This window comes from Balaenoptera borealis (genome assembly GCF_965194805.1).
Source record: "Balaenoptera borealis genome assembly, chromosome: 1".
In the NCBI taxonomy this organism is placed as follows: Eukaryota; Metazoa; Chordata; class Mammalia; order Artiodactyla; family Balaenopteridae; genus Balaenoptera; species Balaenoptera borealis.
The window spans coordinates 149158323-149176811 of NC_138860.1; the positions used below are offsets into that span (position 1 = coordinate 149158323).

Genomic DNA, 18489 nt, shown 5'->3' on the forward strand with positions numbered 1-18489 from the left:
CCTGGACCAGGGATCGAACCTGTGTCCCCTGCACCGGCAGGCGGGTTCTCAACCACTGCACCACCAGGGAAGTCCCTGATTTGTTTTTTAAAAGAGCATCTTCAACTTATAAGATGAATTCTAGAAATGGTAGGAGAAGTAAGTTGGGTATTTCATTAATCATCATCATTACCTCTCATTTTCCAATTGATTTTACTTTTTTCCACCTTCTCATTGAGTCTCCACAGAAGCCTGGTGGGTCAGGCACTATCAGCTTTATTTGACAGGTGTAGTATCAAGGAACCAGGGATGGTGACTTGCTCGTGTCCCTCAGCTTGATAGCGCCAGAGCCACAACCATTATAGAAGCTCTTCTATGGACTGCCCCCAGTGAGAGAGCCCTGAAATGCAGTGAAAAGTCCAGGCTTTGGACTCAGGTAGATAATCTTTTAAATTTTAATTAAATTAAAAATTTTTATTACAGTGAAATTCATATAACATAAAAGTAGCCATTTAAAAGTGAACAATTCAGTGTCATTTAGTACATTCACAATGTTGTGTAACCACCACCTCTACCTAGTGCCAGCATTTTTTCATTATCTCAAAAGGAAACCTATACCCATTAAGCAGATACTTCCCATTGGTCCCTCCCCCAAGCCCCTGTCAACCACTAATCTGCTTTCTATCTCCTATGAATTTACCTATTCTGGATATTTCATATAAGTGGACTCATACAATACATGGCCTGTTGTGTCTGGCTTCTTTCACTTAGGGTAATGTTTTTGAGGTTTATCCATGTTGTAGCATGTGTCAGTACTTTATTCCTTTACATATATTTTTTCACAATTTGTTTATCCATTCATCCATTCATTCTTTGATGAACATCTGGATTGTTTTCACAACAATGTTCATTTGGGCATATACCTAGACGTAGAATTGCTGGGTCATATGGTAATTCCATGTTTAACTTTTTGAGGAATTGTCAAACTGTTTTCCAGTTGTGGCTAAACGATTTTACATTCCCACCAGCAATGTATGAGGGCCCAACTTTCTCCACATCCTTGCCAATATTTGTTATTTTCTGTTCTTTCGATTTTTTTAAAATAAATAAATTTATTTATTTATTTATTTATGGTTGTGTTGGGTCTTTGTTGCTGTACGCAGACCTTCTCTAGTTGCGGCAAGCGGGGGTTACTCTTTGTTGTGGTGCGCGGGCTTCTCATTGCAGTGGCTTCTCTTGTTGTGGAGCACGGGTTCTAGGAGCATGGGCTTCAGTAGTTGTGGCACGCAGCCTCAGTAGTTGTGGTTCCTGGGCTCTAGAATGTAGGCTCAGTTAGTTGTGGCACATGGGCTTAGTTGCCCTGCGGCACGTGGGATCTTCCCCGACCAGGGCTCGAACCCGTGTCCCCTGCATTGGCAGGTGGATTCTTAACCACTGCGCCACCAGGGAGGTCCCTGTTCTTTTGATTTTTAATTTTTAAAATTATAGCCATCCTAATAGGTGTGAAGTGATATCTCACTGTGGTTTTGATTTGCATTTCCCTAATTACTAATAATGTTGAACATCTTTTCATGTACATACTTGTTGGCCATTTGTGTATCTTCTTTGGAGAGATGTCTATTCAAGTCCTTTGCCCATTTTTTTTTTAACATCTTTATTGGAGTATAATTGCTTTACAATGTTGTGTTAGTTTCTGCTGTATGACAAAGTGAATCAGCTATATGTATACATATATCCCCATATCCCCTCTCTCTTGCGCCTCCCTCCCACCCTCCCTATCCCACCCCTCTAGGTGGTCACAAAGCACCAAGCTGACATCCCTGTGCTGTGCAGCTGCTTCCCACTAGCTATCTGTTTTACATTTGGTAGTGTATATATGTCAATGCTACTCTCTCACTTCATCCCAGCTTACCCTTCCCCCCTCCCCGTGTCCTCGAGTCCATTCTCTATGTCTTTTGCTCATTTTTTTGATTGGGTTGTTTTTGTTGTTGAGTTGTAAGAGTTCTTTATATATTCTGGATACTAGACTCTTATCAGTTGCATGATTTGCAAATATTTTTCTCCCATTCTCTAAGTTGTTTTTTCACTATCTTCATAATGTTCTTTGATGCACAAAGGTTTTTAATTTTGATGAAGTCAATTTATCTATTTTTTTCTTTTGTGCTTGTGTTTTTGGTGTCACATCTAAGAATCCATTGCCAAATCCAAGGTCACATAGATTTCCCCTATGTTTTCTTCTAAGTGTTTTATGGTTTTAGCTCTTATATTTAGGATGTTGATCCATTTTGGGTCACTTTTTGTATATGGTTTGAGATAGGGATCCAACTTCATTCTTTTGCATGTAGATATCCAGTTGTCCTAGCACCATTTGTTGAAAAGATTATTCTTTCCTCAATGAGCGATCTTGGCACTCGTATCAAAGATCAGTTGGCCATAGATGTATGGGAGGCAGACACTTTTGACTGTGAGAACTTTGGCAAATCAATTTTGAGCTTTTATTTTTTTCATCTATAAGATAGGAAAGATATCCTCTTTTTCTCAGAGTTGTCAGAATTAAATGAGATTACATATGGAGACTATTAGCCATAGTACCCGGCACATAGTAGTTTCCCCAGTGAATGTTAATTCTTCCCTTGCTGCAAGAAATAGAGGGAGGATAAGCAGTGTAACATCTATCACCTCTATTCCTTCTCCTTCCTCATGTCTCCAGGACACAGGAGACCCTAGACATAGAAATGTCTATTTTTTCTGAGTATATGCTTATAAAGGTGGTGAGGGGGGAGGTCACAATGGGATGAAGAAGCACTTAGCCAGAAATTCAGGCAAGCAAAGGAAGTAGTGGTCATTCTTTAATAATTCAATCGACATTCAATAAACACTTACCTAGTGCTGACTTTGTGCCTGAATCATTTCTAGGCTCTGGAGTTACAAAGGCAAAAGGTCCTCCTGCTCTCAGAGAGCTCTCAGTCTAGAGGGAGAGACAGATAGGTCATTATAAAGCAGTGTAACAAGTTCTGAGATAGAATGAAGCAGAGATTGCTGTGAGAATATGCAGGAAGAAAATAATTCTAGCCAGAGGATTCAGGGAAGTCTTCTGGGAAAAAGTGATGCTTGAGCTGGGTATTAAATGATTCTTAGGAAGGAGTGAACCAAAGGGAAAGTGTTAGCATAGGAAACATCATATACAAAGCTATGAAGGCATGAATATATGTTCCAGGTTCTAGGAGATGAAAAATATTCTAAGGTACTTGGAACATAGGATAGAGCTAAGAGGTGCAGTGAGAAAATGGTTTGACTTTATTTAGATGGCCATTGGAAGTTGTTAATGAGGCTTAAACAGGGAAGTGACATGGTCAGATCTATATTTTAGAGATTTATAGGGAGACCAGTATGGAAAATGAATGATTGGGAAGAAGATGAAGCTGGAGGCAGGAAGAAGAGTTGGGAAGAGATGTAGCAGTGAGGAGTGAGGATGGAGAGGAGGAGGACTGTTAGGTGTATTCATGGCAGACCAGATACAGGAGTATGGGAGAGGAGGAGGGACAAAGTCAGAGAAGAAATAATGATGTTTGTTTTGGTAGATGGATACAGATGGAGTTACCTAGTAGACAGACCATATGTGGGACCAGAGGGCAAAAATAAAAACCAAAAAAACCCCAAAACAAGACAGACTGTGTTGAGCAGGCACATTGGTTAGTGTAAAAAAGCACACATTATTGCCTGGCTTGCTAAAGGGAGAAGTGGATTTTATTTGTTTTGTTCTTGACAATTAAAATATTAATGAATTTTATTTTCATACTAAAAGTATAAAGAAAAAATTACAGTCTGTAATCCTACTACTCTTAAATAACCCTTGTTGAAAGGGAGAGAGGAAAATATATATTGTTAGAAAATGCAAACAGTTCAGAGAAATGTAAAATGAAAAGTACAGGCTTCCCCCCAGTCCTCCATTCCCTTAACCACTGTTAACACTTCTTGTGTTTCCTTCTAGGAAAAAAAAAAAGTATATACCCACTGGATTCTGTATATCCGCAAAGAGGTCCTGCCACATACCACGTTTAAGAGGTCTGTTCTATTGAGTAGATTAACCTTCTCATTGCTTTGCCAGGCTTCACAAACCCATCCGTCCTGGTAGGGTGGAGCTGTGAATTCACTGAGGGAAAGGCAGGATCTCCACGTCCCTAGCTCAGGCATGGGACTTGCATCAGGGTAGGTGCTCAGCAAAGAATAACTAAATGAGCTGTTGCTGTAACTTGGAAATTTGGAGAATCTTTGCCTGCAGTTCCAGTTCGTTAAGTGACTTCTTCAGCAAATGTTTCCTGAGTTCTGACTAAGTGTGCAGTGCTGTGTGTGTGGGTACGTGTGTGTACGTGCGGTGGGGAGGGAAGGCAGAGGACTTGGTTCCTGGCCTCACCAAAGAGCAGAACTGGAAAGGTCAGTGATCTCCCAGTCCTCTTGCTTTTTGAGGGGGGAACTTAGGTGCAGAATGAGGTCCTGATTTACCTAAAGCCGCAAGGCTTATTGGTGCCAGAACCAGCCCTAGAGCTTCAGAAGAGTGAGGGGGTGGGGGAGGAGCACCTGGTGGTGCGTTGGAGGTGGAGGTGTTCGTGAGCTACTCTTACTCCTTCCATCCCTTCCTCTCCTGCCATATAAGTAGCAGTAATCCCCAACTCCAGATCCTCGGGTAGAGGCAAGACCTTTGTGCTGTCTTATGTAGCCCATGGCCCTTGGCCTGTGTGCAATGGGTGGGATTGGCTGACATCCTGTACCTATTAGAGGCATCATGGCTGGTAGAGAGGAAGAGTGCTGGACTAGGAGTCAGGAAGCCTGGATTCCAGTGCCAGCTCTGCCTCACCCCACCATATTGTTGTGGGCGGGTCACATCCTCTCTCCTCTGAACGTGGGGTTGGGTCTAACGAAATCTCCAAGGTCCTTCCTACCTTTATTGCTCTCTAATTGTAAGATGCTATATTTAACCAATGATAGGAAATCAGATTTTAGGATTCTGTGATTCTGAAATCCTGGTTTTCCAAGAATCCGGGGATGCTGCTTGAGGTGTCTTACTCCGTGTGGACTCCTATGTTGTGAGGCCTGACCTGTTGAGTAGTAGGGAGGTGCTCCATATACATTTTTCAATTTGAGACCAAGGCCAAAGAGACCAGACCCCTCTCTTCAAAGAGTGCGGAGCCAGGCAGGGTCTTTGGAGTGGGCCCAGATCACAAGTAAACAGTGTGGCGCGGGGCAGGCCGACATGAAATGCAGGGACCGTCTCAAGGACTTGGGTGGAAACTCCAGTAGTCTTTGCAAATAGACCTGGCCTGGGTGAATAACCCCATTTTACACAGGAGGAAACTGAGGCTCAGAAAAGGGAACTGAGCTACCGCTTCCAGTCACCCTGAGGTCTTGTTCTTGGTCCAGTGTTCTTTGTACACGTTGGGCAGGACTCGCTGGGACACTGCTGTCTGTGAGGGGAGCCAGAATGCAGGGGAACCAGGTTGCAGGTCCTGGAGGAACTTAGAGGAGTGGGTCTCAACCCCCAGGGCTGTAAGCGCCTCCTGGGGGCTCGCTAAAATTCGAGGTGCTGGGACCCTGCTCCCAGACAGATTCACAGATTCACTTGGGCTGTTTTCTAGTTGGGATCCGGGTATCTATTTTTGTTTAACTTCGGAATGAGACCCTCTAGTCTGGTTCCTTTTTGGTGAAAAACACCACAGAAACAAAAACTTAAGACAAGTGGTCTGAGAGCCGTGGGTTCGGTCCCAACCTCGCTGCTGACCCGCTGTGAAAGCTGTGGGAGCTCTGGAGTGAGGGGTTGGATTCTGCAGGAAAACTTTGAAAGCACTTTCACATCCATTGTCTCCGCGGTAGCAGGGTTGGCCGTTCCCATTTGACCAGGAGAAAACTGATGCTGGACAGGGCAAGAAGGGTCTTGTCTCAGCCACTGGGAAAGGCGGAGAAGAGCCAGGTTGAGCCCGGCTTTCCTGATACCCAAGGCGTTCCGCCGCCCTGGCCAGCCCAGCCCCGACGACAGAGCCCAGGCCCTGCAGCCCGCGGCGCCGCCCCGCGGGCCTGCCCTCATCGGCAGCCGGAGGAGGGGGGCCGCGCAGCACCGGGCGCCGCCGGCCGCCGCCTGTCAAACCCTCCGCCCAGCCTTGTGCCCGGCTGGCCCGGGCCCGAGGACGGAGGCTCCGCCCTCGCGCCGCGATTGGCCTTGGCGGGGCGGCCGCAGCGAGCCAGTGGCTGGAGAGGCTGTCAGGCAGGCCGCGGCCCCGCCCCCGCCCCGGGGTGCCGCCCCGCTGGACTCTGCTGCTGCTGGGGCTGCGGCGCCAGTGGAGGCGCGCCTAGCCTCGCGCCCCGGGAGCAAGCTGCTGCGGTCGCCGCGAGGTGAGCGGGGCGAGGTGAGAGGGGGCGCGGCCCGCGGCCCGGGAAGCGGGCGGGCGTCCGGCCAGACATCCGAGGCTGGCGTCCCAGGGAAGGTGGAATTGGGGAGCTTTGGGGTGGCGCGGGGAGCGCGAGGGGAAAGGAGAGTTTGGGGGCCCGGGGCCCTTTTCCAGGAGGGACGATGGAAGGCCCAAGGCTCTGTGGAGGGGCAGGCAGCGCGCGCGCGCGGGGAGTGTGAGACCGTGCGGCTGCTAGTGTTGCTGAGAGTCTGAGCGGGTGAATGAGGGTAGTGTGTATGGCACGTCGTGTCCCCGAGTGTGCATTTGCGGGGTGTTTGGTGTGTGTGGGAGCGGGCGTGCATGGGCTACCGACTTTGTGCAGGTTTGCACGCGCGATAGGTTCGTTTTCTCAGCTGCGCGTGGGAGTGTGCGTGTCTCGGTGCGTGTGATGGGTTCGCGTCGCGGGAGTGAGCGCCCATCCTCCGACTCCCGTTTTCGCAGCTTGGGTGGTGGTGGTGGGATCTCAGAGGGTCTGTCCCCCGGCCCGTGGGTGCTCAGTCCGTGGTCCCTGCGCGCAGCCGGCTCCCAGAGCGCCCACGAGGCGAGGAGTGCAGCGGGTGACCCACCCCGAGCAGTCTCCGCGGCTTCTCCAGAGCCCTGCTCCGGGAATCTCTGGTTGCCGCCCGCTCTGTATCTCACTGGGTGACGCGCACAGGCGCTGTCCCTTTTCCAGGCCTCAGTTTCCCCATTCGTCCAAAGAGGGCTTGGTGGGGGCGTATTGGGTGGCCGGGCCCTCCACAAGCCAGGGAAGGACGGCCAGCCGCTCCTGCGCCCTGGAAGGGGCTTTTACGCGGATCAGGTAGGTTAGGGTGAGTGTCACGTTAGGGTGAGTGTGGTGGCGCGAACCCGTTTCAAAAAGGAGGAATAAACGGAGGGATGGTGACCTGCCCAAACCTCGGCCTCCAGACGAGAAGGGGACCGCTCCGCTCATTCTAATGCGCCTGTGCTTTCTCCCCTCCGCAGGAGCCCGGCGCGACCTCCAGCGGTGCGCCCCGCCCCGGCGCCATGCACTGCGAGGTGGCCGAGGCGCACTCAGACAAGAGGCCGAAGGAGGCCCCCGGCGCTCCGGGTCCCGGCCGGGGGCCCGCTGGCCTCGGCCCGCACATGGCCTTCAGGGTCACGGTGAGCAGCGGGGGCTGCGGGGATGGGGGTCCGCGTGACTTGCTGCCCGCGCCACCGCGCGCCCACGACCTCCTCGAGCCCCGGAGCCCCCGAGACTATGGTCCGTCCAAGGCCTCTGCCGCCGGGAAGGGTAAGTCTGGCCCCGCCGACGTGCCTGGCCGTGGGTGTGGAGAGATTTGGGCTCTCTGACGTTTCCACCGCAGGCCTTTGTAGGAATCCTCCGGAGAAAACTTGGTAGAACCTTCTCCGGAGTTCATCAGTTTCTCTCAAGTTGTTTGGGACTCCCTTGTCATTCTGAAACGATGATTGTTTAGGAAGCATCTAATTTAAACTCAGTAGCCTATATTGGGGGAGATGGGTGTATAGACAGCTCAGATTACATAATTTTGCTTCTGTATGTTTCTGATAAAAGTTGTGTGAAACTTGTCAAAATCTTATTATAAATTAGGATGAGTAGCAACTCGAGTATGTCTATCTCTGAGGCTGCTAAAGGCATCCTTTGAAGTATTCCAGTCTCCCTCAATAACAAAAACCAGAAGCCTTCAGCAAGACCCCTCGCCTGTTGGGACCTCAGTTTCCCCATCTGTCAAGTAAGGAATTAATTATACCAGATGATTTCTGGATTCCTGATGGAAAATTTTATGAATCTATAATCTAGCCTGAGTCAAGTCCCGACTTTAACAATGGCTGTTCTGTATTTGATGCTTCAGAAGCATAGTTTTGGGTCAAAAGTTAGTTTGCCATACCCTTCCTCTACCCAGTGAGGCTGGTGGGTATAAGGTGCAGGCTCCAGTATAATTAATGGGTCAAAGTCAGCGATGAGGCTGGATTCTCATGAACATGTTCTTCTCATCACAGTTAATTATTATTGAGCCATTATTTATAAGTTTCATGCTGACAGATAATTAACCAGAAATTGGGGAAATTGTTGAGGCACCGTGTCCTCCCCCCTGCCCCCACCTTTTTTTCCCTGGGAGAAACCAAAGCTTTGGGGTTTCATTATTTCAGTGTTTGGGACCTCTTGGTTCTATTTCCAGCTGATTCTTAAGGAAAGACAAAAAGTGTGTTTTATGGCTCTGTAGGCATCACTACTTTAGCATCAATGAGCCCCAGCAACTTAGAAAAGGTAGGGTGGCTTGCTTTTAGAGATGAGAGCTCCTTTTAGGTTAAAAAAACAAAAACAAAAAAAACCCCAACTCCCCAATGCAAAGACTGGTAAAATGAAATAAATATAAACACTTTTTTTCTTTTTAATGAAAACACCTGACTTTGTAGGAGAGCACTATTTCTTGTCTCGTTGTTTTAAATGTCAGTCTCTTCTCCAAGAGACAGAGGTCATTTTTTAAAGGGTAGATATAGAAAAAAACGCCTTTAGCGTATTATTACTGGAATACACACGAGGTTCTCTTTTACTAGGGAGAGAGAGGGCTGTGCAGCAAGACATGAGTAATATTTGCTGCCCTGAGCTCCCTCGCTTGCCCCCTCCATACACAACCCTCCCTTAAGTAGATACCCTCCTGCAACATTTTGTGTTTAAAAAAAATAGCTGTCAATTGGAGATCGAGTTCTCTGCAGACCTAATAAATGGCTCTCCCAAACATAGCCTTTGTTCCAAGCCATAGTTAGAGACCTTTTGTCTGGATGCATTGTGTACACCTTCTGACTTCCATTCCCCCAAATCCCAATTATTTTTATCCACACCCCCACAGTGTCTAAAACGTGAGATCTTTAAATCAGGATTATATTTGAAAGGGGCAGAGAAGGATAAAAGAATGCGAGGAAGCACCTCTTTCTTTGTACCTTAAGATGGTTGTACTGATTAAACTTTTTTAAGATGCTTCTGTTTTCTTCATAGCCCCCAGCAAGGCTGGTGGGGTAGGATTTGTCCCACCCATTTAAAAGATGAGGAAACTGAGGCCTACTGGGTGCGGGGTTTCTGGCCAGCCCATTGCTTATGGACCTGGGCTTGAAGAGGTTTCCGACCTGGCCTCTGTCCCTCTATGTGAATTTTTCCCCATAGTCAAGCCAGGCAGTGGCCTGACACAAAACCAGAGCTGGGCAGCCCTCTTGAAAATGCCATAAAGGAAACCTCTTACTGCCACCATTCCCACCCAAATATTCCCTAGACATCGCAACCCTTTGAATATTTGGTGTCTAGCTCCAAGTCTCAGGCTTATTGGAAACAGACAGGTAAGAATACCAACTGAAAAATATTTATTGACCGTGCTGGAAATTGTAAGACTCTGCCATCCAGGATCTGTGGGACCGGGGGAAGTTATTTCCCCTCTCTGAGTCTTAGTTTCCTCATTTGTAAATCTACCGTGAGACTTACTTGGATAGACTGAAGAGAGCATTAGTGATAGAGTGTGAAAGGACCGCCTCAGTGCCTGGTTATTTTGGAGATTACTCTTGTAATGTGTCTAACGTTCTCAACTTCTGGTTTTCCATTTGCACGAGAGGTAATAATGCTTCCTCCCAAGGGAAAATGAAACAGTTGTTGTAAGAATACTTTATAAACTAAGAAGGAAAAAGGGGTCACTTTTATTAATTCATGTAGGGCACCGTGTTATGGTCAGCGATACTTGAGATAAAGAGGGTAGGGTGAGGAGGGAGAGAGGTTTGATTTTTTAAATGTTGACTTTAACGACTTTAACTCTGGTGCCCTAGCCAGAGGAAGCTGAGAGGAGCCAAGCTGCAGGTCTTTTGTGGCCACTGCTGCCTGGTGACCGGAGAGAAGACAGTATTGCTTGGTTTGGAATCAGGTTTCAAATGATCTGCCTTCCGTTTCGGACAGACCCTAAGCCGAGGAAGGGAGTGAGCTCTTGAATCCAGCAGCTTATCCGTAAATGTTGGGGTCCTCTGCGTTTCCAGATCTGGAGTTAGGAGGCACTGGGGATGGTGCGTCGTCATGGACTAACATTGTCATCATTTACAATAAGAATCACGATCTGTTTATGACAGAGTCCTGTTTATCCAGATTCCAAACAGCTGAAAAGGCCAAATTACCAGATGCTACGTTTTTTCTTTCTTATTATTAAATACCCGACACTCGGCTTTTGGAAGTCCTGACAAGGAAAGAAAGTAAACATCTGGACTTTATGGAGGCGGTCAGCTTTGTGGCGATGGCCCGATGATGCTCGCTCCCTGTGCACAGTGCTTTACAGTTTTCAGCATGTGTCCCCCACACGTTCCCTCATCTGCCCTCATGCCAGCTGAGCTCTGCCTACCTTGTGGGCTGTTCCGAGGGGACAGATGTAGAAGCGCTGGCTTCTTATTACTGTGATTCCCATTTTATAGATGAAGACATTAAGGTTCAAGGATGTTCTCAAGGCTACAGACAGTAAGTGGCAGTTTCTAAGGCTTCCTGTTCCAAAGTTTGATTCTGGTTCCACAACTTGTACCTTCTATGTGTGTGTGTTGGGGGCCGAGAGCTGGGTGTTCATGACGGCCTCCCGAATGTTCCCAGAGAATTTAAAATATTTTTGCTTTTGGTATTTCTTCTGTCTCGAATCTTTGGAAGTTGGTAACTAGTATCTATGCCATCATTAGATAACTTCGTAGTTTACCAGAAGATTCCGTTTGACCAGAATTGCTTTTCTCAGACCAAACCAGATAATGAGCTCACTATTTAATTCTCAGCGACTCACTGGGCCGTTTTCATTGTGCTCTGAGGCTAGACACGTCCTAGCAATAAAAAGGAGGCTGACGATCATGACAAATGTGGACTCTGCCATTAGTAAAAGGCCACCATAACGTGGCTGGAAATTCCAAAAAGTAGTTAATCTTGTAACTTAAAAAAAAGTTAGTATATATATTTTTCTTTAAAAATGAAAACAAAAAAGGAAAGCAGTTGTAGATTGCATTAGGGGCATTAGGGGCATTAGGGGCTGGTGGTGGAAAGTAAGACATGACAGTTTTGGTTGGCATTACCTGGTAGAGTTTCTTCATCTGAATCAGAAGCCACTGTGATGTTCTGGGGAGGCTTTTGAGGGGCCAGCACATCCATAATAGAAAGGTATGAGTTATTTTGAAAGCATTTACCCCCTCCGGCTCTAGTGGGCAATTTGCTTGCATTTCATCCATTTTAAAGTGCTGGTCCTGTGATCCGGAAATAATCAGATCCAAATTTTTTCAGTGCTTGAGGTTTCAAATAAGGGGGAGAAAAACCTGCTGGCCAAATGTCAGGCTCAGTGAGACAAAGAGAAACATGTATGTGTGTGGGTACACAAATAAGATAGGAACATGTTGCGTCTACAGTCATAAGAATTATGTACCCGACAAATCTTTTATAGACATGTAGCGGAAATATAATTCCCAAAGATTCCCTAAGAATCTTGTGTGGCTAGAATTCCTCTTCCCTTCCTGCCTCCTAAGCTCTTTAGAAGCTGCTAAGACTTGGCGTGCAAAATGGAAAGGGGACCAGCACCTGAGATCGTAACTTAATTTAGGCTTAGTTGTTTCTGAGTCGTTTACCTGAAGTGCTCAGCTGGGCTGAGGTCTCAGGACTGTCTTGGCTGCGGAATCATATCCATAGGCTGTGTTGCTCCATCTGTGATGAAAATACACGTTTCTTTATACACCGTGGTTATACGCCGTGGTTTTCCTTCACACTTCTCCTCCTTCTGAAAAAAAAAAAACCAAAAACCTCACCCCATCTTTGAGTTCTTCATCTCCCTGCGTTACAGTTGCATGAGAAGTGAAGTGAGCCAGCACACTTATTTTTACAGTGTGTTAAAATCCCATTACAGGCATAAGTGCACAATGAATCATTTAAAAAAATATATTCTTATGTTCTTTGTTCTGAATGTTGCATAATTATCATCATTTTCTTTGGTTTTATTTTGTGGAGTTTGGCCAGCATCCTAGAAAAGGGGAGAAACTAAAGTTTGGAATGGGGTTTTCAACCCTTTTTTGGATAGGAATAGGGAAAAAAAAACAACAAACAAATAAATACCAACTTTATTTGTAAATTGACCAGTGACTGTCGCTAACTGTGACTTTTGTATAGAGAGGATAATCTCCCTTCTTTCTCTCAATTTTCTTAGAAAAGCAATTCCTTGTTTTGAAGCTGATATGGTAGTATTTCAACAACCTCACCTTGTATCTGTGATTACATTCAAAGTTAAATTACAGGGTGTGGTTTGCTAATTTTTTTTTCCTAATACAGATTTTAGTTGCAATTAGTTTAGACCTGGAGACTTGCAGTTGTTTCTTCTGGTAGGGGGTAGTCTATTTTTGTGTTTAAAGAAACAAAGACATTCAGTTCAAGGGGGAGAAGAAATGAAACAAACTCTACCCTGGGCTTTGAAAAATTCAGCTGCAACATGCAGAAAGCCCAGCTGCGATACCAGGGCCAGGAAAAAAGAGCAACCTCCTGAAATATTTGTGCTGCTCGCCTTCCCTGTGCTAATGATTCTAGCAGTTTAAAAACGGACTTCTTGTTTATCAACAGCCGCTGCCTGAATTAATAGTTTACAATGAAAAAAAAAAATGCTTTGGCGTTAGAAGCAAAGTCCGGGACTGATAGCTGAGTTACTGAGTTAAGGGAAGCAGAAAAGAGGGGGGAAAAGTTTTGTGGCTGCTTTGGTCTCCTAAAGCCTTATTTATAAGAAACTGAAAGAAAACAGAGACCTGGGGTGGGGTGGGGTGGAGAAAATACAACCCTAACCCAGTGTCTTTTAGTTTAAAGTCACTTGAAGCATCTGTTTTCTTCTTTTCCCCGTCTTTCCCTAAACTCCAAAGGGTTATTCCTTCAGAAGGTTTCCGGTGGATTGAGGCGGATTGTGTTAGCATTACGAGCTGTGTTTTTAAAGTCAGCATTTGAGTCAGATGCACTGAGAGGAGCCCTTCAGTCCGCTCACTGAATAATGCATTTCCTGCATGGCCTGAATTTTTTTGGTGGTTATGGTTGGGCCTGTCTGGAGCAAACACACGCGCCATTGTACAGCCTCAATGCATGTGGGCCATGCCCTTGGCTTTGAGTCTCGGTTTCCCCATCTGTAAAATGGGAAGCAATTCCATAGGATGACCCATAGTCTCTTCCTACTCTGTTGCTCCGGGATTCCACATGAACTTCGCTGGGGCAGTTGGGAAGGATCTAGGGTATGGAAAGAGGTCAGGTTCTAGATTTGATCTCTCCTTGGAACTCTTGACTCCTGAAGTAGAGCACAGAAGGAACCGGAAGAGGGAGGGAGGTCAACTAATCTTTATTGAGCACCTATTCATTGCCAGGCCGAGCAGTTTATAGCTGTCATTGCACTTAATAAAGCCCAACAACCCTATGAGGAAAGGAGGCATTATTCTAAATTTACAGATGGGGGAAATGAGGCTTGGAAAGGTTAATTGATTTGTCCAAATAATGAGCCTACGATTTAATTCACAGTGACTCACTGTATAGGTAGCAGGTAGTAGAGGCTGGAATTTGAACCCAGCTCTGTCTGACTGCAAAGCCTGTGCTTTCCCCCTAAAGTACAGAGCTCTCACAGACAGCCCTTAAAACCCAAGTAGTGGCAAGGAGTCGCTGTGGCTGCAGAGTGTGCCCCGAACCCTGGGGGAAGGCAGCAGAAGGCCACAGGCCGGTCCGGATGACCAGTCCCCGGAGCAGACTTCTGAGTCTCAGCTAACAGGCCGAGGTGTGATTTTAGGGGGGGCTCTGCCTCCATTGGGCTCTGCCCACCGCTCTGCTGCAGAAGTGGCGGAAGGACAGTGGTTCCTGGTTGTGACATGGGGTCCTCAGGCAAGGAGTCCGAGACCGGAGGGCCTCTAGAAGCAGCCCCTTCTCAGAAGCAGCGCATACACGCATCCCGCCGGTTACTGCAGCTTCAGGTCCCTCTTTGAGCCTGTCATGCAGTTTGGGGAGCTTCGTTGCCCGAGCCCTGGCTGCAGTCGCCCTTCCACCGGTTCTGAAGACATCTGTTTGAAGAGAATTCCTCATGATCGCACCACACGTCGTGTGTAGAATGCATGCTTCACTGGGCATGATGGCTTGAGATCTATTAAATAATTATTTCTTATTAAACGCTTGGTGGGATGAAGAAAGGCTTGTGGGGAGAACAGGCCAGGGATCAGAGTGAACTTGAGAGTTTGTGGGAAATGGGTCTTTTGTGTCAAATGATGAATGAGTCAAATGACCCTCTATGGAAGGAAGAGGTCCCACGGCTGGGTTGTGTCTGTGGTCTTGCATGGGGGTGTGTGCATTCATGAGAATGTATGTGAGTGTGGACATTCTCAAGGGATCATACTTCTTCTGAAGTGGAAATTGCAGGAGTCTTTATTGCCCAAAGCTTCTTTGCCTTTGGATGTTGACCCTGGGTCTGAAAGGGAGAGTATGAAGGGGTATCAGGGATGGCCTGCTTGCATTGTGGCCCAGTCTCTTCCTATTTGTGTCTTTTCTAGCAGCCAGATTACTCTTTTAGATGTTGTTGCTTTTGTTTTTAAATAACAGGTTTGATGGCAAATAAGGCTTTAGCAAGAAACCAGGGCGTGTTATAAACCCAGCTTTAAAAATACAGATCCCATTTGCTGTTTTAAGCTCTCCGGAGGGCCTGGAGATTGGGTTTATTTTGGAACGTTGGTGGACTATATGAATTACTTCTCTGAGGCTTGGGTATTTAATACCTAATAGAAGTTTGTATAAGAGTTGATGATGTATTTTGCCGACTTTCCAACCCTGTAAATAAATTACACGTGCCGGCAGAGGCTGCCAGGATCCACTGTGTCAATTGAAGCTTAATTTTTATCCCAAACCACTTAATACTTTTGTCCTAGTGAGTAGAGAAAATTCCCGGGTTTCGCCCAGCACCGGGCCCATTCTGAGATGTAGACGGTTTCATGAGCCCACGAACAGGCCTCCGTGGATTCACCGATCTTGACACAGTTTTCAGTGGTTAAGTAGCTTCAGCCCTCTCAAGTCCAACCCCCAAGGCAGAGAATGATAATATAATTTTAAGTGTATCGTAAAAATGAAACTCAATCGCTTCCACTCCGCAAACCTGTCTCGCTCCCCTTCTCTCTGGAGAAAACAGCCGTAATTGTGTGTTTAATCTCAAGACCGCCTGTGCATTTTATCTTATTTGAGTGCAAAGCCCAGGTAATAACGTTGGCATTTCCAGTGCGAAACAAAATCGGGTTTCTAATTTGGAGACACTATTAAATATTTCATGCTTCAACCAAACTCAATTCTTTTTTCCTATAATAAGTTTAAATATTAATTCTCTGGAATGTCAGATGCCTAAAGCTAGGCATTTAGTGATCTGCAGTTTCAAGTATCTCGAAGAAGGTTTATGAAACAGGATATTTCACTGGGAGGGATGAGTAGTGTGTTTCAGAGATATCTGAATTCAAGGCAGCGTCTTCTGATTTACTTTTTAAAGGGAAAAGGTCATAAAATAAGTTGCTTTATGTGCTGAAGTATTAAGTGGCTTAGGCTGAAATAACAGCAGAGACTTTACTGTTTTTCCCCGTTATATTTTAACAATGCTTTTTGGGGGAGGGGGTGGGTCATTTTCCCGCCTGCTTGTCTCCTCCCCCAGCCACCCGCCCCCCCCCCCCAACCAGATGGCTTTAATTCTAACCAAATCCCACGCTGAGGCCAAATGATTGATCAAACAGTCATTTGTACTTACGTAGCTCTCTTTGTGAGAATATCTCTGCATCGGAGCTTTTTGCCGGGCTCGGCTCATCTTTGGGACTTCAGATGGTTGATTTCCAGCCTGGAGAGGTGGAGGTATAGGGGTAGGTGGAGGGCAAAAATCCCAGACCTTCAATCCAAAGAATTCCTTGCTTAAAACCTTTTTGTTACTTCCCATCCCTGACAGCAGGGGTATCCAAGTTTTCTAAATACAAGGACAAAAATCGATCCCCTGTCCAGATAGCTGTTATATTTTTAGTATCTGTTGATGGAGAAAATACCTGGAGGTTACTAGTTTTAAGGGCTCTTTTAAATAGATTTGTATTTTATCAACCACTCACATATCTGTAGAGACATCGATTTGTTCTATAGACAGTCTTTGCCTTCAAGCTCTCCCCTGAAATTACAACTTGGCATGTAGATTCGCAACCAGTTGACTGATGGAAGAAATCTGAGCCCCTTGGTCTGGTGTTCAAGGCCTTCCCGCCGATCCAGTTCCACCTCTTCCTAATGTCTGCTTTGCTTGTCCTCCAGCAGCGTCGGATTTTTCTTTTTCTTATAAATTTATTTATTTATTTTTATCTTTGGCTGCGTTGGTCTTCGTTGCTGTGCGCGGGGTTTCTTTAGTTGCGGTGAGTGGGGGCTACTCTTCGTCGCGGTGTGCAGGCTTCTTATTGCGGTGGCTTCTCTTGTTGTGGAGCACAGGCCTAGTTGCTGCACGGCATGTGGGATCTTCCCGGACCAGGGCTCGAACCCGTGTCCCCTGCATTGACAGGAGGATTCTTAACCACTGAGCTACCAGGGAAGTCCCAGCATCGGACTTTTCCTTGTGCAGCTTCAGACCTGGAATTTTCTCTTGTCCTTCTGTCCTTACACACTTTGAGCTTCTTTTTATTCATTTTTGTGCCTCTTTAAATCATTTTTGGAACATAAAATAGTTCATATTCAAATATTCATCTTTGTAGCCTTACGTCCAGTACCAGGTCTGGCAAAGTACATATCTGAGAAGCAAATAGTGTGCTGGTTGGGGCTGTAGGTGTGGGACCAAACCACTATGTTTGAACTCTGGTTCCAGGTACAAACTTCGGGATCTTGGGCAAGTTATTAAGCTCTTTGGGCCTCAATATTCTTACCTGTAAAATGGGGATAATAATAGTAACAGTCTCAAAAGACTGTTACGAGGATGAAACGAGTTAACACATGTATAAGTGCTTAAATACAGAGATAGGCACATGGTAAGATGCTCAATTAATGTTGAGGTTATTATTGTTATTGTTATTGCTACCATGTAAATGTTTGGTAAACAGAATCTCTTAGAAGGGCCTTTCTTCCCTTCCTTTTCACCAGTCTGACTCCTACTTATTCTTTAAGACCCAGCTCAGGTGCCACCTCTTCCTGGAAGCCTTCCCTTTCTCCCTTGGCCTGGTTATGCTAGAGCTCTGGCACCCACACCTTTATCCTTCCTTCTGTGGTAGCACAGGTCATACTCTGTGGCGATTTTCCATTTACTTATGTGTCCTTGAGGACAGGGGCAGAGTCTCATTATTCCTGCATCCCAGTGCCCAGCACAGGGCCTGGCTCAAGGTGGGTGTCAAGGAAGGTTGGGAATGGACTCCAACCAAGTCTCTGCCCTCAAGGAGCTTGTAGCCTAGAAAGGAGAAGCTGAGTTTTATGTCTTTGTTTTTCCTACAAGGTTAATCACATGGTAAGGTCTCAGCACATGTGAGACTCCAGTGAATGCACAAGGAGTTCTCAAGTACAGACACAGCCCTATCCTCCTTCCCACACCGTCTTGGGGCACTTCACAACGAGGTCTGTCCTACTTTTCTAGGTGACATTGGGCAAGTCTTCTCACCTGTCTGGGCCTCCCTTTCCTCTCCTTTCTGGGAAGAGTTGGCTTCAGTGATCACAGATCTTTCTTGGTGGCTGCCAGGCCATGGGCCAGGTGGAGGAGCTAGGGGCCTGACGGCTGTCCCGAGTGACTGGCCTGGATCGTAGGCACACTTTGCCACACACCTGCCCCCCTTCTAGGCAAAGTCCCAGGTGCTTTAAAGTGTGTCTCATCTTATGGTTTAAAGAGCAGGTATTGGTGGTTGCAACACATCTGACCCAGATTTCTCTACGATGAAGAAGAACCTTGGAAATGAGAGCGAGGAGCCAGCTCTTGGTCACCCTGCTGGGGTGGAGATTGATGTATACACCCTGGATCCCCACTTCAGGACAGGCTTAGACAGACCCCGGGGGGATTGTGTTGGCCTCCTGGCCGCTCTCTGGGTACTGTTGTGGTTTGAGCTTTGTGAACTGTAGAGCTCTGCTCAA

The 18489-nt window shown here is 46.5% G+C and overlaps 1 protein-coding gene across 5 annotated transcripts in view; it reads left to right on the top strand.

The window, feature by feature from the left end:
* Positions 1–6283: 6283 nt before the first annotated feature.
* GLIS1 (GLIS family zinc finger 1) overlaps positions 6284–18489 on the top strand; it is a 226600-nt gene continuing 214394 nt past the window's right edge. For 3 of the 5 annotated variants that reach the window (XM_082370805.1, XM_082370803.1, XM_082370806.1), the window contains exons 1-2: positions 6284–6363; positions 7383–7671. In XM_082370805.1, coding sequence (XP_082226931.1) covers positions 7425–7671 — 247 coding nt within the window. In that variant the 5' untranslated portion in view covers positions 6284–6363; positions 7383–7424. Of the gene's footprint in view, positions 6378–7382; positions 7672–18489 lie in introns of all 5 variants that reach the window. The other 2 variants (XM_082370804.1, XM_082370808.1) reach the window with 1 other exon arrangement.